The sequence below is a fragment of the Protopterus annectens genome, chromosome 3.part1 (genome assembly GCF_019279795.1).
Source record: "Protopterus annectens isolate FY-2018-M chromosome 3.part1, PAN1.0, whole genome shotgun sequence".
In the NCBI taxonomy this organism is placed as follows: Eukaryota; Metazoa; Chordata; order Ceratodontiformes; family Protopteridae; genus Protopterus; species Protopterus annectens.
Genome location: NC_056732.1, coordinates 1434531505 through 1434556213, shown reverse-complemented (window position 1 = coordinate 1434556213; position 24709 = coordinate 1434531505). Strand labels below are relative to the sequence as shown.

General features: G+C 41.5%; 1 protein-coding gene across 2 annotated transcripts in view; it reads right to left on the bottom strand.

The window, feature by feature from the left end:
* MINDY3 (MINDY lysine 48 deubiquitinase 3) overlaps nucleotides 1-24709 on the bottom strand; it is a 2129565-nt gene that overhangs the window by 1742439 nt on the left and 362417 nt on the right. For both annotated transcript variants that reach the window (XM_044067502.1, XM_044067503.1), the window contains exon 3: nucleotides 12369-12429. In XM_044067502.1, the coding sequence (XP_043923437.1) occupies nucleotides 12369-12429 (61 nt within the window). The remainder of the gene's footprint in view (nucleotides 1-12368; nucleotides 12430-24709) is intronic.

The following is a 24709-nucleotide window of genomic DNA, read 5'->3' as shown; positions in this document are numbered from 1 at the left end:
ATACAGATATATATATATATCTATATATATATATATATATATATATATATGGGTCTCGTACTATTGAGCAAAAGTTCAAATAACTCAAACCAAAACTACAGAGCACACTTTAGCGAAAGTGCATTTTCACCGAAAATGCACGTTTGCTAAAGTGAGCACAAGGAAATTAAAATAATGATAGAATGGCTTTTGCTGAAGTCGTGGTACAGTGGGGATAAGTGAATATTCCCTTTTCCCCACTGTAGTGCGATCTCGGAGTGAAAATATAAAAGTAGGGGGTGTGGGGGGTGCAGCGTGTTTAAACGTGTTTGCTGTGTTTTTTTTTTTTTGCAGACTTTTGCGAAAGTGCCTTTTCGGTGGAAAAGCCCTTTTTCAGAAGTGTGCTCGGTAGTTTTGGATTTGGTTATTTGAGCTTTTGCTCAATAGTACGAGATCCATATATATATATATATATATATATATATATATATACACATATATATATATATATATATATATATATATATATATATATACATATATATATATATATATACACATATATATATATATATATATATATATATATATACATAGAAAGAGATAGATATAGATATATAGATAGATACACATGCGTGCATGCACGCACACACACACACACACACACACACACACACACACACACACACACACACACACACACACACACATGTATTTACATTTGTGAACTGATCTGATCCAGGGAAAGGAAAAATCATGATAAAGGGAAATCTACATACTAATCTTAAATATCTGATGAAATATAGTTCAATCTAGTGAGACTGTGCACAGACAGAGAGTAATCACACTGAATCATCTAGAAGCCATAGGCGACAATTTATAAGGGGGTAGGAGAGAGGGAATTTACAGCGGACATAAATCAGACAACATGGATCTAACATTAAATAAGTACATAACTTTCCTATCTAATGTTGTCTATTTGCATCAATTCAAATCTGTGAGACAGAATTATGAGCTGAGGTTTCAGGGAAGGACATTCTTGAGTGCAGTGGAGCAAAAAGATGAACATGATCTTGATTGTGTGTCCAGCTTATAATGAGACACAAAGGTGTGCACAGTTGCCCATGTGGCTGCTGCACAAATATCATCAACTGACAATCCTCTATTAAAGGCTATAGAAGTAGAAACTGCTCTTGTCAAATGTACCTTAGGCTTACTTGCTAAAGTCAAGTATTTCCTTTGACGTATGAAACAAATGCAATCCAAGAGACATCTGGATAGGGTCACTTTAGAAACTGCTTTTCCTAATTTTGGCCTGGCAGAGAAAATTATCAAGTGATCATCTTTTCTGAAGTCCTTCATCCTGTGAAAATAGAATCCGAGTTGCCTGTGTACATCAAGCATCTGTAGGAAGTATTCTCCCTTGTTTGAGTATCGTGGAAAAAAAAACACAAGAAGATGTATGGATTGATTTAAACTAGCATCAGATATCACCTTGGGAATAAAGGATGCATTAGTTCTAATGGAAACCCTATCCTTGTGAAAAATAAGATATGGGTTTTTTGATAAGAGGGCTTGTAATTATGAGATTCTTCTGGATGATGTTACTATGATTAGAAAAATTGTTTTTAATGTAAGGAATTTTAAATCTACTGTATTAGCAGGCTCAAAAGGAGGTTGAGTCAGAACTTATAACAAAATGGTGATGTCCCATGGGGATGCTCAGTCTCTAATGAGAGGTCTCATCAGAAATGCACCCTTAAGAAAGCTTTTGGCGATCTTAAGGGATGCAATCAGTGTATCATTAATTCCAACATGAAAACTGGAAATGGCAGCCAACTGAATCTGGACAGTTGCAAAACTGGAGCTTTCGTCAAAAAGATCAGATAGAAGAAATTCAAGTATGGAAGGAGCTGGTGCAGAAAAGGGGTCTAGACCCCTGGAGTAAGCCCAAACTGAAAATGTATTCCATTTACTGTGGTAAACTTTTCTAGCAGACAACTTCTGTGAAGCAGAAAGTATACTGACTACTGTGGGAGGAAGCCTGGCATCTCTGGCTATTGTTAAAACTGGAGGAACCATGTAGTTAGCTTCATGGATTTCTGATCCAGAAGAGGCAGTGTGCATGGGTGAGTTACTAGATCTGAAGAGTGATCCATCATCCATTGAGGATGTACTAGAAGAGGCCATAAGAAGGGGAGCCGAGAATGTGAGGATCAAATAGTAACAAAAAGGATAACGCTGACCTTTCACTGCCTTACTTTCTGTATGAACTTGTTCATTACTAGGGGGCAAAGGAGGAAAGGCAGACAGTAGACCTGGGGCCATCTGAGGACCATAGCATCCCTCTGCGGAGAGATCAGGGTAAAATACCTGCTTGCATTTGTTGTTTAGATTGGAGGCAAACAGGTCGCAACTGAAAATTGTTTGTGTCACTGCAGGATTGAGGGACCACTCGTGAGGCACTAACACTGTCCTGGCTCAGTTTGCCCACGAATATAGGATGTGCATTACTATAAGAAAGCACTGTGAAGACATCGCCCATTCCCAAACCCTTATGGCTTGCTGACAAAGGGGATAAGAATGGATTCCTCCTTGTTTGTTTATGCTCCATATGACAGTCACATTGTCTGTCTTTATGGATATCACACCCTTTGGGGAGTAAGTCCTGAAATGCCTGCAAAACTAGGATAGCTGTCCTCACCTCCAAGATACTAATGTGAAGACTGGTCTCTGTTGTCGACCATGTACCTTGGATCATATTCTCTTCTAAATGTCCCCCTCACCCTAGAAGGGATGTGACCATGGTCACTAATGGTGTTGGTGGATCTGTCTGGAAAGGGCTGCCCTTGGTCTCAGATGGAGATGTTATCCACCAAGCAATGTGATTTTTTGCAGACCTGTGTAATTTTCATTTTTGCATGTAGAGAGTGAATGGAGTGAGACCACTGTACTGCTAAATCCTACTGCAGAATTCTCATGAAAATTCTTGCTAGAGGAACCATCAAAATAGTGCAGCATTAGCCTCATTGGTAGTTTTGGATGATGCAGAACTTGAAGGGCTGTCAGACAAAATGTGACTATCTGAAGGTGTGTTTAGGTGGAATCCTATGAACTCAATAGCTTGAGTTGGAGTCAACTGATGTTTTGGTAGATTTACTGAGATTCCCAAGTTCAGAAGTAAATGGTGTACACGGACCCAGTGTGTAAGTAGGAGATGCTTGGTGGGGGCTGTGAGGAGCCAGTCATTCAGATATGGGAAGAATTGGACCCCTAGTAGGTGCATGTGCATCCCTACTACTGTCATAACTTTGATGAACACCCTGGAGGCTGTGGTGAGACTGAATGACAGATCTCTGAATTGAAAATGACTGGCTCTCAGCCAGAAGTAGAGAATATCCTGGAGTGATTCACTTTTTTGATATGATAGTAGCCATCATGGAGATCTATAGAAAACATTCAATTGTCCTGTCTATGAAGAGGCAAAATGGACTGAACTATGACCATATGGAATTTTGTCTAGTTTTATGAATTGGTTTCAGTGAGTTTTCTCTGGCACTAAAAGGAAGCTGGAATAGATTCCAAATTTTAAGTGGTCATGGGGGACCCGTTGGATTATTCTTAGATTCCAAATTTTAACTAGTCTCGGGGGACGAGTTGGATTGCTCTTTTTCAGCAGCTTTGAAATTTCTGTGGCTGTTAAGTCCCACACTGTCTGGGTGGAACATTGGGGACTTTCTTCTTTTTCTGTGGTGGGAGGGAAAAGGAAAATGAAGAACTTCTGTACATTATCCTTAGCACTCATGAATCTAATGTTATCCTTTTCCAGGACTGAGGGTGTAAGGAGAGAAGTCCCATAACTGCCTCCATACACAGCAGCTGAGCAACTGTTCAAGAGCACTGAAAGGCTTTCTCAGAAATGGACCTCAAAAGTCTTGATACTGGTGTCCGCTTCTTCCTCTTAGGCATCACCCATTAAAATTGCCTCCCTGTCTGTCATGGGGAGGTCTGTCACCCTGGGAGTCATGGAAAGAACTCTGTAATTTGTGGAACCACATCTTCTTCCCTGATCTCTGATTTCAAAAGAACATTCTTTGTGGAGAAAAGTACTTCCACTGCACAAAGAGTCTTGCCATCCTGTTGACGCCTGGTGCATGTGTCCTTAACTTTAGGTCTACAAATGGTGGAACCATTGTAGGTGACATTAATGAAGGACAACATGAAGCCTTCCACAAAGTCACATAGTCGCATCCAGACGTGACAGCTCATGGTGATGCTGGTGCCTGCTGCTCTGGCCATATCGTCCACTGGGTTCAAAACCAAACACATGGCCATGTTAGAAGAAGATTGAAAAGCGGAAAGCTGACAGTCCACTCTCTTATCAGCAGCTAACAATACCCCTGAAACACACTTAGAATTCTCCTTAGTCAAGTCTCCCTGGAATCATGTTAGGTGGGCTAGGGTAGCACAGCAAACTGAGGGCACAGGTCTGCTTCCCAAATCTGTCTGTCACCCTAGATTTTCTATTAGGAGGATGAACAAATGAGCTTTCTTCTGATAGCTCCTTGGTGGCTACTGCCATCGCCATATCATCTACAGGTGGGTTTCTGATCTATGGGCCCAGATAATATTCTGTCTGCCTTTTTAGGAATGGGCTCCACCGCATTAAGTTCCTTCCACGCCTGGACAATGTTGTTCCAGTAAAAAAAAAGCCTCCAAGAATACTGACTCTTCAGGTGAAGGGTCTTGAGATGACCAACGGCTTCATTAATTCAAGGATGTCATCAAAGGTGATGTCTTCAGGGAGGAAGCAAAGGGAACCCTCTGTTTCTTCCAAGTCAGTATCTTCAGTGAAAGATTCTGGTGAGGAGTCTAGGTATTTTTGTTTGCATGTCCTCTTTCTGGGAACCCCTTCTACAGGAGTGTTAGATGTGACAGAGTCACACATGGAGCTAACAAAACAAACTTCCTTGGAGGCAATTGGTACCGGCTATCTCTGTAAACCAGAATGTTGAGGTGAAAGTGCAGTGTGCGAATTAAGTTTGGATGGAACAAATCTGACTGAAGTGGCTATTTCTTTGGAAGATTCCAAAAGCCTCGAAAGCCAATGCTGTCATCAGAAGACACCCTCCGCTCCAAGGAAAAGACAGAGATCTCTACACTGAGGAGCACCGGCCCCATGGTTGACCTCCAGTCCAAGTTATCCAGCGCCGAAGCTATGAGGGGAAAAGATTGCTCCAAAAACCTCAGTGTTGACTCCCCCCACCCCCACCCCCGAAGCTCAGTGCTAAAGCTTTGGCTCAGACTCTCATCTCAGTTCGATGGCACTGGAGCTAAGCGAACAGGATACAGTTGGTGTCAAAAAGGTAAGCAACTCCAGTGTCAAAAAGGAACTCGAGTTTCAGGTGGTTACAATAGTCCAGAGCCCAATGGGAGAGTCAGTATAGATTCTTGTAAGGGAGTGTTGAGTTGACCTGTACTCAATACCTTTCCAGTGGATGGTATCTGAATAACCCCAAGCTGTATCTATGTCCTCAAAAACATCATCATCCTGTCAATGTTTGAGTTCCATGAGATTTCTACATGATCTAGTGTATGATGCTTCTGAAGAAGGGTGTGACCTTCTCCATTCCTGAAGGATGGCTGAATGCAATTTAGAATTCACCGAGCCTAGAATCAGAGAATGCCTTATAAATCAGGCATAAGCCCCCTCTTAATAAACTATATGAGATGGTGTAAAGGGATAGGGCCTTTAGTCAGCCTGCATAAGACAGGTGATGAGCTTTGTATTTTTTTGGTCAGAAACTTCTGGGACCACTCCAATTGGTATAAAAGTCTGGTTAGGTACATACAGAAGGGAGCACTGTACTTGATTATGGGCCTGATGAGGGCCAAGTACAATGACACTATGACCTTCCTTTCATCTTGATGCCATGCTTTTACTTACAAGTTGAGCCACTCAGAAGGATTTCCTCACTACTGTAGCCACCTGGTGGTCAAAGGTTAGGTTACTATCTATCTGTGTTCCTAGGTTCATCACCACTGGGTCTACTTTTAGGGGAGTGCTATCAATATTATAATTTGTAGAGAGATATCTGATTTATCAAAGGGTAAAATTACACATTTTTTAGCATTTAGTCTCAAACCATGGTTTTGGAACCAGTCATTTGTCATTTTTAGGCCTATCTGTAGGATGTCAACATCGTTTAGGGCTTTAATGATAGCTTCCAGCTTATCTTACAGTCATCAGCAAACTTGGTGCTTGGTGAGCAATTGCCCCCCCCCCCACAACAATGGCCTTCACTTCAGAGAAGTATATACCAAACAGGAGGGGTTCCTGCACTGAACCCTGTGGGACTCCACTAATAACAGGTTTCTTATCAAAACTGGATTAACCTATCCGGACAGCATGTGTCCTGTCAGTAAGCCATTTGGCTATCCATCTGATGATGCAGGGGTTTATACCTAACTCAGTAAGAATATCTATGATCCCTGAGTGAGGGATTGTACAGAAAGCTTTAGCCAGGTCTAGATAATCTGTGTGTACTGTTTTATCCTCATCCATGGCCCTGGTGACTTTCTCGAAGAAGTCCACCAGACTGAACAGCAAGACCTCCTTCTGACAAAGTCAAATTGGGTCTGGTCCAGTTTTTGGAGAGTTCCTATGTCATTATTGATTAGGTCCATGATAATTCTCTCCATGGCCTTGCAGATAAAACTGGCCAAGCTTATGAGTCTGTGGCTCCCTAGGTCAGTATGAGCCCCCCTTCTGCAGAGGGACAACAGCTGCAGTCCACCACTCTTCTGGGACAAAGCCCATCAGGAGATTGTGGTTAAAGAGTTTCTAGTGGCCCTGACAGGTTCTGTTTTTAGCTATTTAAGAAGCATCCTGGAATGTTGTCGGGACTCATGGAGACTGCATTTTTGTCTTTAGCAAGTGCAGTAAGGACTTGTTCCCTCATAATGACTGGTAGGGGGATAGTTGCAGGTATTTCTTTGGGTGTGGTAGGAGGTGATGCAAGGAAGTTAGAAATGAACTTGTTGCCCAGAAGGTTTGCTAGACTTTCAGGCTGGGTGTAAGTGCTGCCATTCATGATTAACTTGGCACACTGCTGAGCATTTCCCCTGAGATTACAAACATAATTTAAAAAAGCCTTGTGGTTATCTTTCACCTGGGAGGCTCTCTCTGCCTCACAGTTTACTTTGGCAGATTTGACCAGCTCCCTCATTTGTTTGTTTAGACTGGTAAGTGACTTTCCGCACTGTTTTGTCTGCTCCTTCTTGGTTCTGGAGAGGATTTTTTTTCCTTTTATTGAATAGCCTATTTATGCTACAGGTCCACCAGGGTGGTTTATTTTTGCCAGTAATCATAAGTTTGACTCAGACAGGTACTGCCTCCTCTATGCAGCTATGAATCTGGTTGTGTACAGCCCAGAGTAGGCCTCAGAGTCATCTGGGTTTGGATGGGCTGGGAAGTTTAATAAGCTGTTACTTAGTCTGAGGTAATTGGCCTTAAAAATGTTAATAGGTCTGGAGTTTGACGACGGGGGGGGGGGGGTTTCTAGGTAAGTTTTAATACTAAAGGAGATCATTTTGTAGTCAGATTTTACCAGGGAGGAGTTAATGCATGGGAGGGTGCAGCATCCCCCCATGTGCGTGAGAACTAAGTCTGTGATATCTCTACCTCTAGCTGGTGACCTAACTAGTTGTTCCAGGGTGTTTGCATTAACAGCATCCAAAAACCTCGCTGCAATGAATTATAAGTCATATATGTCTCCCAGTTTATGGAGGAGTAGTTGAAGTCACCCATAAGTATGGTATTAGGCTGAATGCTAAGAGATTCCATCATATTTAGGTCGGAGATGTGGTATTCCAGACTCATACTAGGAGATTTCTAGCTAGCAAGGATACAATAGGGGATCACACCTAAGGTTATTTGGGCATGGAACAGCTCAAACGAGTCATGCTGTTGGACCAGTCTAGCAGTGTACTTATCCTTTGTGAACACTGACAAACCTCCTCACTTTGTTTTATCCTGAGCTGACGGGGATCAAACTGTATGAAAGACATTGTAGCTGGAGTAATTATTTTTGCCTTCTACCTATTCAAAGACGTTTTAAGGAGAAGAGCGATTTTTGAGATTCGCTCTTCTCTGGGATTTGGTCTCCTCTTTTTTTTCAGCTGTTCAGGACTCAGCAGGTTGAGGTGCTTTCTATGGTTCTGAACCATGTTTTTGAGACTGCACATATGTCTGCGTTCTTCAGGGTGAGGACTGCTTATAGGGAATGCAGTTTTTTTTTTATTTAAACTGCTAGCATTGAGCAGCAGTACCTTTAGGTAGTCATGAGTGATTTTTGTTATGGTGGAGGGTTTAACAACTTGGCACGGGCTATAAAAGGCACTATGAGGACAGACGTTTTTTTGGCAATATCCAGAAGCCAAGTGGCGACAAGTCTAACCATCTCTGGCATGATCTGCGGTTCATGTCTCCCCAGGCTGACAGATATTGGGTCCTCTTGCTGTGACAACAGAAACTAAGGTGAGAGACAGAAAAAGCTTGACAGGAGCTGAAGTTGCCATTTAAAATGGTGGCAGAGTGAGTTTTATAAGCACAATATTCAGGCCCCAGGGAGGAACAGGTTTCCTTCTAGGAGGCCTGAGGTGAATAATTCCCTTACAAAATGTTTTAAGTGTGAAGGAGATTAAACTGAGAACATTTGGGAGGCAGGTTGAGGTGGCCAAGGGAAGAACCTTAATGCTGGAGTAATTATTTTTGCCTTCTACCTATTCAAAGACGTTTTAAGGAGAAGAGCAATTTTTGACATTCGCTCTTCTCTGGGACTTGGTCTCCTTTTTTTCAGCACTCGGCATTTTGAGTGCCAACATTTCAATAGGGAGCCAAAAAGATGGGGTCAAAATCCAATGCTCCAATCTGTAAACTTGTGAATTGTCAGGTTTGGGTGAATTACAGACCTCATGTTCTGCCTGAGAAGGTCCATGATCAGCAGTATGGTGAGTGATACTGAGATGAGATGAAAATAAGGTAGGTGGGATATAACCCAGATATAATACATGGAGCTCTGATTACTCTCCAAAAGTGAAAAAAGTAACCTTATAACTCTTCTAGCCAAGTTCACACAGAAGAACCTAGCTATAACAATTTTGTTACAGCAATGTTGTTATATATAAACTTTGCTCTTATAAGACAGTAAACCTTGCACTGACTCTCAGAAGACCGTCAATAGGAAACTGCAATAGAAAATAACTGAGAACTTTAAGTTGTAACATACCTTACACTGCCACATATACGGCAGTCGGAACCAAAGTGCACCATCAATCAGAAACAGCTTTAAAAGCTGTCAAACATCTCACACTGCCAAACAGTCACAGAGGAGCTGCTAAAACTCCCTACATATTACAAATTATTATGACTTGGCCACTGATCACAGCAGTCTTTGTGTTCAACAAAGAGATGTCAAGAAATTCACCCTAAAACTTTACTCTAAAGATTTACTTACATCAACTTCTTGAACACAAAAAAATGTGGGATCATAAATCTTCAGAGTCTCCTCTTTTATGTAATCACTTCTGCTTCAAACTGTTTGCTACCATCAAAACAAGACTAAAACTAATCACTTTTGAGATGCTCTCTAATAGAATCTTCATGATTTGAAACGTAATCCCTCTGTACATTTTAACCACTGCCAGTCCTCACAGATCAAAATACTTCTAAAGTCACATCTATTTAGTTCTTGGCTCTGATCTTGTACAACTCCTGGCTAAATATTATACCCTCTTGTCTATAGGTTCATAGGTTCATACTAGGCTATCTGCCCAAGGGCATTTATAAGCCTAGCCCATAGTTATGTGGCTTTCGCCACCCCATTAGTTTGAAGAAACTATGCCTATTATTTTACTGTGCCTCTGTCAAGCAGTGACACTGAAGTAATCCCTGGGGTATATCTGCGATCTCCCATCCATTGGTCAAGATTCCTCTTGAACAAGGCCAGCGAGGTGCTCTGCCTCACATGTACCGGGATTTTGTTCCACAGCATAGGGAGTCTCTGGGTGATGAATCTGTCCCTCCAGCACATTCTATTAATAACCATGTCTAGGTTTAAGTCTCCCGCCCTTGTGGTTCTGAGGGATCTAGATTTTTTGAGGTGAAGCATATTCATCAAATCAGGGTTTGACATGGCCTTATATGTCAGGCACAGGTCACCTCTGAGCAAGCGGTATGCGACTGAATAGAGCTGGAGTTCTTTCAGTCTGGCAGCATAAGACATATTTTTGAGACCCTTTATCCTTTTGGTGAGGAACTTTTGGGGCCTTTCCAGCTGCTGCAGGTGTCGGGTCAGATACATTCGAATGGGGCATTGTACTCAATCATAGGTCTAATGAGTGATGAGTACAGGGGACGATGACCTCCCTAGATCTAGATGTGAATCCTTTCATGATCAGGTGGGCAATGTAGAAGGTTTTCCTAACTACTTTGGCAACATGAGTGTCAAACGAAAGGTTACTGTCAACCTGGGTCCCCAGATCCCTGATGACTTCTTCTGTGCTCAGTGGATTGCCACCTATGTGGTAGCTAGGGGTAACCTTGTTTTTCCCGAAGGGTATGACTATGCATTTCTTGGCGTTTAACTTTAGGCCATGGCTCTGGCACCAGTTATCCGTTTCTGTGAGGCCCTTCTGAAGGAAATCTGTGTCAGATGTGTTTTCGACTATGGCCAGTTTGCAGTCATCTGCAAACTTTGTCAGCCATAACCCTCCTGTGTTTGCTTGTACTTCAGAAAAGTAGATGCCGAACAAGAGTGGTCCCAGGACTGAGCCCTGTGGGACACCACTTGTGACAGGCTTTGAGTCTGACATGGCGCCAGCAACTTTGACCCTGTGGGTTCTGTCACTTAGCCAGTTTGCAACCCATCTTGTGATGTATGGGTTTACATTTAAGCCGATGAGTTTTTCGATGATACCTGAGTGGGGTATTGTGTCAAAGGCCTTTGCCAGGTCGAAGTAGGCTGTATGGACTGCCTTATCCTCATCAATGGCCTTGGTGACTGTTTCGAAAAAGTCAACCAAGTTTAAGAGGCATGATCTGCCTTTGACAAAGCCAAACTGGGATGGATCCAAAGTCTGCAAGTTCCCTATGTCTTTATCTATCCTCCTGGTTTACATGTTGCTGTATTAATTTTCTTATACATACTTTATCTATTTTTCCTTTGTAGATGTTCACGGTCTGCTTGATATATGTCTAACTTTTTTCTCCTATAAACTCACCATAAGTATCACCTTTCTTTCTCCCTCTCTAGATACTATATCCAGCCATTTTACAATTACTCTGCTTTGCATATTACATACAGAGTACTTACATATGTACAGTGCTTTACATATTACATATATTTGACATAGCCACATTTATCTGAATTCTTGTTTACAATTGTATTACTCATGAAACAGTTGCTTATTTCTTACATTTTTTATGTATACGTTATGCTCCATAATTTGTTAACTGTATAACATTATATATGCCTTTTGTATAATGTGTGTTTTTCTGTTTATGCTACTACTGTACAAGTTTACAAACAATGTCTTTTTTATATCTTCTGGAGCTTTTCCCCCTGGGCCACCCCTGAAAATGGGCCTGTGCTCAGTCAGATTATCCAGGTAAACAAGAGTCAAATAAATACATTAAATAAATAAATAAGCAAGCACTGCTATAAATGTCTATATCTGCCTTATCCTATTTAAAGCCATAGAGAACCAGCACCTACTCCAACAAGCAATGAGGAGAAGGCTACACAGACACAGACACACACACACACACACCCATATCCACACCCACACCCATCCACCTATCAGCAATATACTGAACTGCCAATTCACCTCTTGAAAAGTTATTCATGCAGCCATTTTGTATCAGGTTATGCCTGATATATATCTACACTCAAAAAACAAACAAATAAATAAATAAATGAGTTCTATACAAGCAGCAGTATCCCGACACAACTGACCACTGCAAGACAACTAATTACCCCCTAGCATAAAGCCATATGTTTAAACGATGTCTCCCTGTGCTACAACATGTTTTTACTGCAATACTACTGAGTAATACAAGATGCAGCTTATGCAGAGTGCAACATTCAAGTACCTTAAGAATGTATTTCTAGGCATACCTTGATGTGGCCATTAGCAGCAGCATATAAACAGTGTAAAGTTCCATAATGAACCTTTCAACTGAAAATAAGCTTTAAGTACACAGAACTTAATCAATAAGCTTATTCATTTAAAGAGATGAAACATTTTTTTTAAATAAACAGGAAATCACAGATACAGCACGTTTTTTATTTTTTGTCAAATACATTTTCATATATAAAATAACTTACCCTGGCAAACTCTCCAGTTACAATTTTCACAGCTGAATAAAATATTCTTCAAAAGAAAAGCCTACAGGCAAAAAAAAGATGAAAAATAAACAATGGAAAACACTGTATTGATCTCACAACCTGAAAACACACAGAAAGGCATAATTCCTTCACTACATTTTCCCACCTGTCACTGCTGTGATTTCTTTCCCACAATCAGATGTGTTATTACTTGCTGTTCTTATACCTAGAAGCTACGGCTAACAAATACAACAAAAATCTACAAAATCCTCAAGTAAATACTTTACCACACTTCACAGTGCTATCTTTGTGGGTGAAGTCAGCATTCTTTTTCCAGATTAATGGTTACAGCATTCCACACAAATATTTACATCCAAGATTAAAAAAGAAATTGTGTGCGTGTTACAAACTGAACCAAGAGCCCACAGTCAAAAAGGTAATTACTAAAATGCCACAACAAACTATATAAAGAGCAAAACAAGTGAAACTCAAGCTCAAAGTTAAGAGCTAGCATACATAACACTTGGAAAAATCATCCCTGGGATTAATGAACTCTACATGGTTTAAGCACATTAGTGGGCGTTCAAAAGATATGCGTAAATGGGCGTGCCTTCGTTGAAGGTTGAACGTCGAGCTGGCACCTCGGCGTTCGTGAAAATCTACTGCCAATCATTAGTGGACTGGAGTTCCTCTGTGGCGACCCCTAACCGGGAAAAGCCGAAAGACAACAACAGTGTGATGAGCAGCAGCAGCACACACGGAATATGCATAATGCTCATCTCACTTGAACGTTTTTGGTATCTTTTTGTGGCCAGAAGAAGTACTGACGGCCATGAAAAAGTGCACAGAAGCTTGACCACATAAGGTAAAGAAAGCGGCTTACCTGTAGGCAAACTTATGAGGCGAGCACACTTGGACAGCTTACACAAAGAAAGAGCAAGTTGATTGAAAGAAACAAGATGCATGAGAAGTTAAATGAGAATGTACACAAAAGACAATGGGATTACTGCAGAAATAAGTAAGGGGAGGATACAGGGAAAAATGTACTCAGATTATGCAGTCAAATGAGCTTATGCCACAAAAAACATTTTTAACATAAATACTTCATATTGATGCAATAATAATTCATCCTGTTCACAATTCTTAACCCATGCACAATAAATAAAAATGGACATGCGAATAAAACATGTGACAAGGACACAGTGAGAGTTTTACAAAGGGGAGTAAATGTGACATAAATGTTAATAACATGCTGAGTTGAGTTAACAGAAAGGACAATAGATACATTAGGAGCTATTCACATAGCCTGCAGTTACTGAATATGACATGAATATACAGGGAATGTGTGTGTGTGCTAACTGACAGTACTACCATATTATCAAGTTCATCATGTATAAACAAAAAGAAATTAACCCTATAGATGTTCTGTCATGAACATCAGAAAGGGACATGCTTTTGCCATTTGCTGTCATTTACAACCATAACAAAGGGGGCATATTGCCTTTAAACGTGTATTAGATAAGCATGTGTTGTATATTCATGTAAAACCTAAACAGCAATATAACACTCAAAATGCACAAATGACAAATGGCAACACAGATCTGATGACATTTCATTAGTTCAAGGTCTATGTTCGTAAATATAGCACATCTAATACAAGATTATTTTGTGCATGCTCACACAAGAAATTACAGCAAACGTTGCCATAACACCATGTAACCAACACAAACATAAGAAAGTGTCTTAACAAAAGCCCAGTCACACTTTGATAATCTTGCATCATTCCATACAGTAAGAAATGTTATGCAACCCCTCACCCCTATCCTACAAAGCTCTACAGTGTGAAGAAAATAATTATAGTAATACATAAATGTTTGAACTGAAGACATGCAATACAAAGCATTTTATTTGGAAAATACATAATGCCTACGACAAATCAATGACATGCTCAATATCTGCATCTTGCCAGACTTGAACAAATGCCAGGACAGATATCAGAAAACTGCTCATCAACCACTGACACCACAGAAACAGACATACCATTTGTGTCACTAAGAACACCCTTGAAGGGCTTACAGCACTTTCTACTGTGATGGGTATGGAAACTCTACCTTGGAGTATGAGATACTACAAATCTGGCACTTTGACTATGCCATAACTACTTTCTTTGCCATAGCCACTCCTGTCTGACAGAGTACCACATTCAAAACATCCACCTATCATACTACACACTCTATAGAGCTGTATATTGACTGGGTCTGAGACAGGAGACACCAATGGAGCTTATCACAAATAACCAAAATTAATATGTGAAGTAAGAAAAGACTTTTGATGATAATTTGTACAATATTAACTTGTCAGAATGATGACGAGGTAGTTGTGTTAATGCTCACATAGCTGTGAGAAGTCCAATATAAATGCTTCTTGGCCAAGGAAGTTTTTACAGTGTTTTGTATATATACTATCCTAGAATTGAATCACACTATCTGTGCAGACATGCTATACAAGTCAGCACTTAATGCATGTGCCACAGGAGCACAAACACCACAGCATTCCCAGAACTGTTTCACTGCCATGAAATTATAAAATGTGTTTATATTTGTTTGTCCAATGTAAAAATGGATACTAATAACCTGATGCATTGCTTGTGTAATTTCAGTACATTCATATAATGTCACCCTATGCTGGAAATGAACAGAAAGCTATGCAAGTCCATCAACTAACATGTTTATGAATCATATGCACCACAGTAGAAGTCTTAAAACAACTGTGAGGCTCCACCTATGTGAAGGCATTACATCATACGAGTTTGTGACAGTTTGTATGAGATAAAAGGGATGGGGAGGCCTCTCCCACTGTGACTGTACACGTTATAACTGTGGTGGAAGTCATTCATGCATAACAGTCTAAGGACACACCATGCTTACAGTCAGCCAATGTGGTTTATGAACAGCTGACTATGTGACAACAGAAGCTACATGACATTGTGAAGAATGAATGCTTCATGGTACAATTGATTTTACAATTGTGAGATATTTTGATATTTGAAAAGCATAAGATTATGTTAGTGCTGCAAGGGATATGTGCGCCTGTAATTTCTTTAAGACTGCTTCTATATGCGTATTTATCACAACATCGCCTGATGCTAGGTATAACCAAATCCATAGGAGATGTAATGCAGTCATCACTGTGACAGTAGAATAGCAATCATGCACGATGTGTAGATAATCATGGATTTAAACGCATGCCTTACTAATGCAATAACATACAGAATATACTCATTTCCTCACACCAGAAGACAACCCTTATTAATTCTCTTAGGAAAGCCAAATTTCATAAAATGGCATCATCATCATCATCAGTAGTAAATAAAGCATTTCTCTATGGGGAAAAAAAAAAAAGAGACATTCTTGTAAGAGGAATCCCCAGCTATACATCTACACAGCAGATAGATGGGTGCACATTCACAGTCATACTAACACAACCGAGTCTAAGGAGTAACGGCTGGACTTGAACTGACTACCTAAGATCACAAAGTACAGAACATTGCCTGAATCATTGCCACATGAGAAGTTGGTTTACAATTGTGACAGTGCACATTTGAAAGAATGACATCATCATTGTTTAACAGGGTGATACTTCTGCTAAAAAGGAAAGAAAGTGGTTGAACAGCACAGTGACACTAAACAGCTACAAATTCTATGAATTAGAAGCCTTCTCTACACAGCACAACAATTAAACACATGCTCACTGTGGTTAATCATTGCTAGACTTAAACCACCTACCTATTTACATACTCTAGACAGCACAGTATCAACAACCAGTGCTACAGAATAAGCCATACTACAACTGTGAGGTAGTTCATTTTTGAAAGCATGATGTAATCACTGTGATTCCAAAACAGGGTTTTGCCTGGGGATCTTAGAAATATACAGGGTAGCCCTCTGCCAGTGAAAATATCTCTCTGAAGTGGAAGTTTACTTAAGGGGTGCTGTCAGAGCCAACTGTAGATGGCAGTACACAAAGTCACATTATTTAAGCAATGTTGGATTTGTACCCCCTACGTATCTAGTTACAGAACCTAGAGAAAAATAAGTTATGTACTCACCATAATGTTCCATCTGAGTAGTTCTACTTCATTTGTCTTCAACCTGTGGGTCTTCGGATCCGACACGGCCACATTTTCCAGCTACGGCTCCGAGCTCCATGCTCCTCCCCTTACCCATAATGCCCCCCCCGTCTCCCTTCTGCTTTAAGATAGAGTTTGCTGCCTAACAGGTATCAGACACCCGACCCAATGACACCTTATCATCAATCACCAATCGTCACAAAAAGAACCTTAGCCTGGACAGGACCAAGGATCCCAACAATAACCTTCCGATACAAAGGACATGTCATATCCCAAAAGATAAGGTTAGGGGGAAGGAGGGGGAGACGGTTGAAGACAAATGAAGTAGAACTACACAGATGGAATGTTATGGTGAGTACATAACTTCTTTATCTGAAGTAGTTTACTTCATTTGCTCTTCAATCTGTGGGACAGTGTTCCCAGCTACTAATTCTTGGGAGGCCCTCATGGAAGGATATTCCAGAGCACCGCAGACCCAAAGGATGCTCTACTCCTAGAGACTAAATCCAGTTTATAATGAGTAATAAAGGTGTGAGATGAGTCCCAAGTAGTAGTTGAACAAATATCATCTAAAGACGCCCTAAACCAAAAAGCTGCTGACATAGCCATAGATCGGGTCGAATGAGCCTTGACTTTTCCTGGAGACAAAGCTCTTTCTGAATAAGCCCGACCAATGCATTGTGAAATTCAGCGAGCAATTGTCACTTTTGAAACAGGTTTACCAAAGAAGGGTTTGGCATACGACACAAAAAGTTGGTCAGACTTGTGGAATGATTTAGTCCTGTGAAGATAAAACCTCAACTGCCTATGTACGTCCAGTAAATGTAATTTGTATTCCCCTTTGGTCTGGTAATTAGGAAAAAATACTGGCAAATTAATGGTCTGATTAATATTGGCTTCCGAAGCTACCCTAGGAAGGAAGGACAAGTTAGTGCATAGCGACATTCTATCTTTGTCAAAAATCATATAAGGGACTTTGATAGAAAGAGCTTGAAGCTCCGACACCCTTCTAGCAGACATGATAGCAACTAAGAAGGCAGTTTTCCAAGTCAAAAAGTGTAAATCCACGGATGCTGCAGGCTCAAAGGGGGTGAAACCAATGCCTGCCACAGTAAAGTGAGGTCCCACGGTGGAATTAGGTCCTTAACCAGGGGTCTGAGAAGAAAAGCACCTTTGAGAAAGGTTTTAAAAAGTTTAGAGGAAGCCAATGAAGACATGTTTACCCCAACATGAAAATTAGAGATGGCTGCTAGTTAGACTTTAACCATACAGGAACTAGCGCCCTGTTGAAAAATGCTAGCCAGAAAATCTAAAACAGCTGAAAGCAGAGCAGTTAAAGGATCCAAAGACCTTTGACTGGTCCATATAAGAAAACGTTTCCATTTACTACGGTTCATAGGTTGGTACTAGGCTATCGGCCCTAGGGCCTATGCAAGCCTAGCCATAACAATTCCCTGGATATTTCTTCCCACAATATTTACTTCTCCAGGCCCCTGTCTAGCAGGATGGCTGACATGATCCCCGGGGTGAATTTCCTATCTCCCATCCAATCATCAAGGTTCCTTTTGAAGAGGGCCAAAGAGGCGCTCTGCTTGATATGTATGGGCAGTCTATTCCAGAGTATGGGGAGTCTCTGGGTCAGGAACCTATCCCTCCAGCATGTTTTGTTCATTGTGATGACAAGGTTTAGATCCCTGGAGCGTGTGGCTCTGATGGATTGGGATTTCTTTAAGTGGAGCATGTCCAACAGCTCAGGGTTTGACATGGCCTTGCATGTTAAGCAGAGATCGCCTCTGAGTAGACGATATGCCACAGAGTATAGCTGGAGTTTTTTAGACGGTCAGTATATGGCATCTGCTTTAGGCCTGTGATTCTTTTAGTGAGGTATTTCTGTGGCCTTTCAAGCTGTTGCAGATGTCTTGTGAGGTACATACCAAACGGGGCATTATACTCTATAATGGGTCTAATGAGGGATGAGTACAGTGGGACAATGACCTCCTTTTTTCTGGATGAAAAGCCCTTAGTGATGAGGTGTGCCACATAGAAGGATTTCCTGACTGTTGTGGCAATGTGGTTATCGAAAGTGAGACCACTGTCCACCTGTGTCCCTAAGTCTCTCATCACACTTTCGATGTTTAGTGTCCTGCCACCTATGTGATAATTCATGGGTACATGTTTTTTCCCAAAGGGGATAAATAGAAGTTATGTTCTTACCATAACGTTCCATGTTAGTTGTCTTCTTCTCGCCTTCTTTCTTGCTGGATGGGTTCGGAGCCGACCTCGGCTCCGACTCGGCCACTCTAAAAGCTCGAGAGTTGGATCCACCGGCTCGAGGCTCCCCTTATATCCCACAATGCTATGCGGTATTACCTCAGATCTCGTTTGTAAGCTAGGCCCAGCCAATTATAAAAACCAGAACTACTGGAAATGGGAGAACCCACCTCTATAAAAAGGAAGGGAAGAAGGTGACCTGAAGCCTGATCAAGGAATATATGCACAGCAGAGCATATACCTATAGCAATAGAGGTGGTAGAAAGAGAGGTCACAATCAAACTCCTCTAGGTCTGTCCAGGATAGGGGGGAGGAGGGTGGGACGCAAGAAAGAAGGCGAGAAGAAGACAACTAACATGGAACGTTATGGCAAGAACATAACTTCTATATGTTAAGTCGTCTATCTCGCCTTCATTCTTGCTGGATGGGACCGCGTCCCTAGCACCTTGTCCCGGGTGGCCTATCGGAACAGACTCTTGAGAACAGTGGAACCAAAGTTAGCTCTATGTCTAGAAGCTAAATCCAACTTATAATGAGAAATGAAAGTGTGAGGAGTAGCCCAAGTAGCCGCTGCACAAATGGTGTCAATAGGCAGCCTGTCTTGGAAGGCTATAGAAGTAGCCAAAGCTCTGGTGGAGTGGGCCTTAGGTTTGTTAGGCAGCTTTTGGTGTCTAATTTCATAAACAAAGGAAATCAGAGATGTTAGCCATCTGGAGAGTGATACCTTCGAAACTGAAAGTCCCTTTCTGCCTTCTGCATAAGAGACAAACAACTGGTCAGTTTTTCTGATCTGTTTGGTCCTATCCAAATAATACCTTAACTGACGATGAACATCTAGCCAATGCAATTTTTGTTCAGACCTGTTAGAAAAGTTAGGAAAAAATACAGGGTGGTCAATGCTTTGATTTAGGTTAGACGCAGAGGCTACTTTAGGTAAAAAAGATGGATTGGTTCGTAAGGCCACCCTGTCTTTATGAAACAATAGATACGGTGGTCGACTGCTGAGTGCATGAAGTTCTGAGACCCTTCTAGCTGAAATAATGGCTACCAGAAAGAGAGTCTTCCAGGATAGCAATTTCAATGAACAGGAAGCTGCAGGTTTGAAAGGGGGAAGAATCAAAGATGTGAGAACTAAATTAAGGTCCCAAGAAGGAGGAGGATTTCTTATAGGAGATCTGAGAAGAAAAACTCCCTTCAAAAAAGCTTTGCAAAGCTTGTGAGACATGATGGCAGAATCTGAAATGCCCACATGAAAATTAGATATAGCTGCCAATTGGACTTTGAGAGTAGAAGGAGATGAACCTGCGTGAAAGAGTTCAGCTAGAAAATCAAGAACTATTTGGATGGGAGCAGTGAAAGGATCTAAGTCCCTTCCTTGAGCCCAATAGGCAAAACGTTTCCACTTACTAAGATAAATCTTTCGAGTGGAAGATTTATGGGAAGCTATCAAAATATCTCGAACAGTGTGAGATATTTGAGGAAGCCTGGCTAAGGTTGGATCTGGAGGAACCAAGCAGTGAGGTTCAAAGATGGGAGGGAGCGATGAAACTGACCCGACTGATGGATCAAAAGATCTGGAACTAGGTCCAGATGCCAGGGTTGCTCCAACAGAAATTGATGTAGAAAGGGGAACCAAACCTGTCGAGGCCAGTAAGGAGCAATGAGGATCAATGAGGCCTTCTGAGCGATAGCTTTCTGTATCACTTGAGAGATTAGTGGGAAGGGAGGGAATGCATACAGAAGTCTCCGGGGCCAAACTTGGACTAGAGCGTCTCTGCTGGGCTGGCCTGGTAAGGGGAAGAGGGTGAAATAATCTTTGCACTTGCTGTTTTGGGGAGAAGCAAAAAGGTCGCAGAAAGGCTGACCCCACTTGAGAAAAACTTTCTCCAAGATAGAATCTTTCAGAGACCACTCGTGAGGCATGAGGATAGCTCTGCTCAACTTGTCCGCGATAAGATTGGACTTCCCGGGAATGTGCGTTGCTACCAGAAAACGCTGAGAAGAAATCGCCCATTGCCACAGTCTAAGTGCTTCTCGACATAGGGGGTAGGACTTGGTTCTGCCTTGTTTGTTGATATACCACACTACAGACATGTTGTCCGTCTGAATTGCTATCGTTCCCAAGGGAAGAGAGTCTTGAAGGGCTTGCAACGCTAAAAGCACTGCTCTCATCTCTAGAACATTTATATGCAAGTGGCGTTCGATTGGTTGCCATATGCCCTGGACTGTTCTGCCCTGATAATGCCCCCCCCACCCGATCAGGGAGGCATCCGTTGTCAGAGTAGCAACCGGAGGGGGAAGGACAAAGGGTCTTCCTAGGAAGAGCTGGGGGGAAGAAATCCACCAAAGAAGATGATTCCTGCATGCTTGCGTAATCACAATGGTGTGGGACATCGGAAGTTGCTGGTACGACCACTGTGTGAAGAGCATCCATTGAAGGATTCTCATGTGAAATCTGGCTAAAAGAAGTAGAGGGATAGCAGCCGCCATAATCCCCAGTACTTTTAGAACCAATCTGACTTTGACTCTGTTGCTGTGGAATAGAAGGGAGACCAGTTTGTGTATGTCTGCTACTCTTTGGTCTGTAAGTCTTGCAGACATGTTGACTGTATCTAGATTTGCGCCTATGAAGGTAATAACACGACAAGGCGACAAAACAGACTTTTCGCAATTTATTGAGATACCTAACTTTTGAAAAATGCGAAAGGTGTAGTCTCTGGCAATCAGAAGAAGATGCTTGGTAGGAGCTGTGAGGAGCCAGTCGTCTAAGTATGGAAACACCTGGAATCCTTGACGTCTCAGATGAGAAGCTACCACTGCCATGCATTTGGTAAACACCCGGGGGGCAGTGGTGAGTCCAAAGGGCAGGGCTCTGAATTGAAAGTGACTGGTTCCCAGCCTGAAGCGGAGGAATCTCCTGGAGCGTCTGTTCATTTTTATATGATAGTACGCATCCTGAAGGTCTATAGAGCACATCCAGTTTTCCTTTCCCAATAGGGGTAGGATGGATTGTAGCATGACCATCCGAAATCTTGTTTTCTTGACAGACTTGTTCAAGATACTGAGATCCAAAATTGGTCTCCAGTCCCCTGTTTTCTTTGGAACCAAAAGAAACCTGCAGTAGATTCCGGATCCTTGCTTGTCTGCTGGCACTGGCTGAATGGCTCTTTTTGCAAGCAGCTTTGAAATTTCCAATGCTGCTAGATCCCTTTGAGCGGGTGGAACATCTGGAAGGGATTTTTTTGGATTGGTTTGGAATGCGAAAGAACGGAATGGAATAGCCTTCGGAAATGATGGACTGTACCCACTTGTCTTGAGTTAGGGATCGCCAGGCTTCTGGGTACAGTGATAATCTTCCCCCGACTGCCTCCGAAGGTGGACAGTCGGGCAACACCTCAGGGATGCTGGAAGGGCTTATCGGAAAAGGTTTCTCGATTGCCCTGGTTCTGCGGACCCCCCCTGCCTCTAGAATACGAAAACCTCGGAGGAAGCTGTCAGCAGGTTAACATCAAGTAAATCAAATAATGAATATAATCACTTGTAGTAAACGTAATGTAAGCACTTTTATTAAACCAGAACTTTCGGAAGGCTTAGTATCCAACCTTCTTCAGACAAAACAGTACATGACACAAGCGAATTAATTTAAATACATGTGACTCCACTTAATTGGTGGCCTCTTAATTAAGTACCCACCTTCATTTTAAAACTCTTTGTGCTTTTAGTTATCAGTCATCACATTCACAATGTTCTTTAAAAACTATTATTTAAAACCATTCCTTAAAAATAATATATTTTAAAATATGTTTAATCCTTTAAACCTTTAATGATGTAATAATGATGTTAAAAACAATGTTTAAACCAGCAATAAATCACTTATATTTTACTTTATGCTGGTTACACCCACAGATATACCCATGTTAAATCAAAATAGAACAGCAATATCAATAGAAATGCAAATACAATTACAAATACAATACAGCCTACTACATATTTCTTTGTCCTGCATTCTTAAACATTTGGCCTTGAGGAGATAATCAGTGACCATGTTAGGTTTGGTTTTTGTAGGCACCCCTGGATTGGCAGGTACACATCATATTGTTTTATAGCATAGGGTTTTTGTTGTGTTTTGGTGGGGGGGTATATATTTTTGGATATTTCTAGACACCTCTGTACCATTTATACAGTGATTTAGTTTTCATTCAGTCTTTAGGATTTTTCTTATATTGGATGGGCTTAAGATATTTTGCAGTATTAGGTTTTTGGGGCCTTTTCTGTCTCCTTTTTAGATAGATGGAATATACTCTCTCTGTAGTAAGCTGTTTTCTATTCTAGTGCGGTCCCAGCATTGGACTCCTGTTTAGTTTTAGAGCGGGATGACTGTTCCACAATTTTAATGTAGTAGGCTATATTGTATTTGTAATTGTATTTGCATTTCTATTGATATTGCTGTTCTATTTTGATTTAACATGGGTATATCTGTGGGTGTAACCAGCATAAAGTAAAATATAAGTGATTTATTGCTGGTTTAAACATTGTTTTTAACATCATTATTACATCATTAAAGGTTTAAAGGATTAAACATATTTTAAAATATATTATTTTTAAGGAATGGTTTTAAATAATAGTTTTTAAAGAACATTGTGAATGTGATGACTGATAACTAAAAGCACAAAGAGTTTTAAAATGAAGGTGGGTACTTAATTAAGAGGCCACCAATTAAGTGGAGTCACATGTATTTAAATTAATTCGCTTGTGTCGTGTACTGTTTTGTCTGAAGAAGGTTGGATACTAAGCCTTCCGAAAGTTCTGGTTTAATAAAAGTGCTTACATTACGTTTACTACAAGTGATTATATTCATTATTTGATTTACTTGATGTTAACCTGCTGACAGCTTCCTCCGAGGTTTTCGTATTCAGCAGTTTGTTTGGCAGTTTTCAGTTTCCCCCCTGCCTCTAGGGCGACGTCTACCATTATTGTTCCCCCCTCTGCCTCTAGAGGGGAACCGACTCTGTGCGTCAGGCAAAGTTCCTTGAGATTGTTTGCGGAACCACATCTTTCCACTTTTCTGGCCTTTGGGGTAAGGTCTAGAAGGAGTAGAAAAACGGACTCCGACGGCAGAAAGAGTTTTGCCATCTGTCTCGCACCTTGTCAAGGTTTCTTTCACTTGAGGACCAAAAAGAGACGATCCATCAAACGGGGAATTAGTGAAAGACGTTTTAAAGGGGTCCACAAAATTGCACAGCCGCATCCAGGCATGCCGGTAAGGCCACACCTGTCCCTGCGGCTCTGCTCGCTCCATCAGCCGCATATGAAAGGAGGCGCATGGAGGAGTTAGCTACAGAATTTAGGGTAGCCAGCTGAGTGTTCATCTTATCCTGAAAACCCGCAGCTGTAGGATCCTTTAACATCTCACTCGCTTCCTTGATCAGGTCTCTTTGAAGGCAGTGAAATGACAGAGGTAGTTCAGCTTAACGATAGCAAAGGTCGCTGACGAAAACATCCACTTCCCGTACCTGTCCATAGACCTAGATTCCTTGGTAGGAGGATGGACAGGCACCGAAGGATCAGCTAGCTCCTTCTTAGTGGCAGCAGCTACCACCATAGCATCCACAGAAACTCCCTTAGTCAGAAATTGCTTATCTGCTGGTGCTATGATAAACTTTGAAGGTCTCCTGGGGTAGGGTCCACAGAGTCAGGAGCCGTCCAAGCCTTTTAGCTACCACCTGCATGAGGGGGTCAAGGGGGCACCCAGGAGGTGGAAGGCGAGAGCCAAATGCCTCAAGATACACAGATTCATCCTCCGAAGGGTTAAGGGTTGGCCAATTTCCCTCTGTTTCAGGATCTCTAGAATGTCTGCAAAGGAGACATCTTCAGAAGGGGAACGGGGTACCTCGAATCCTCTAAATCTGTGTCAGAGGTGACAGACTCAGGTGAGTCTATG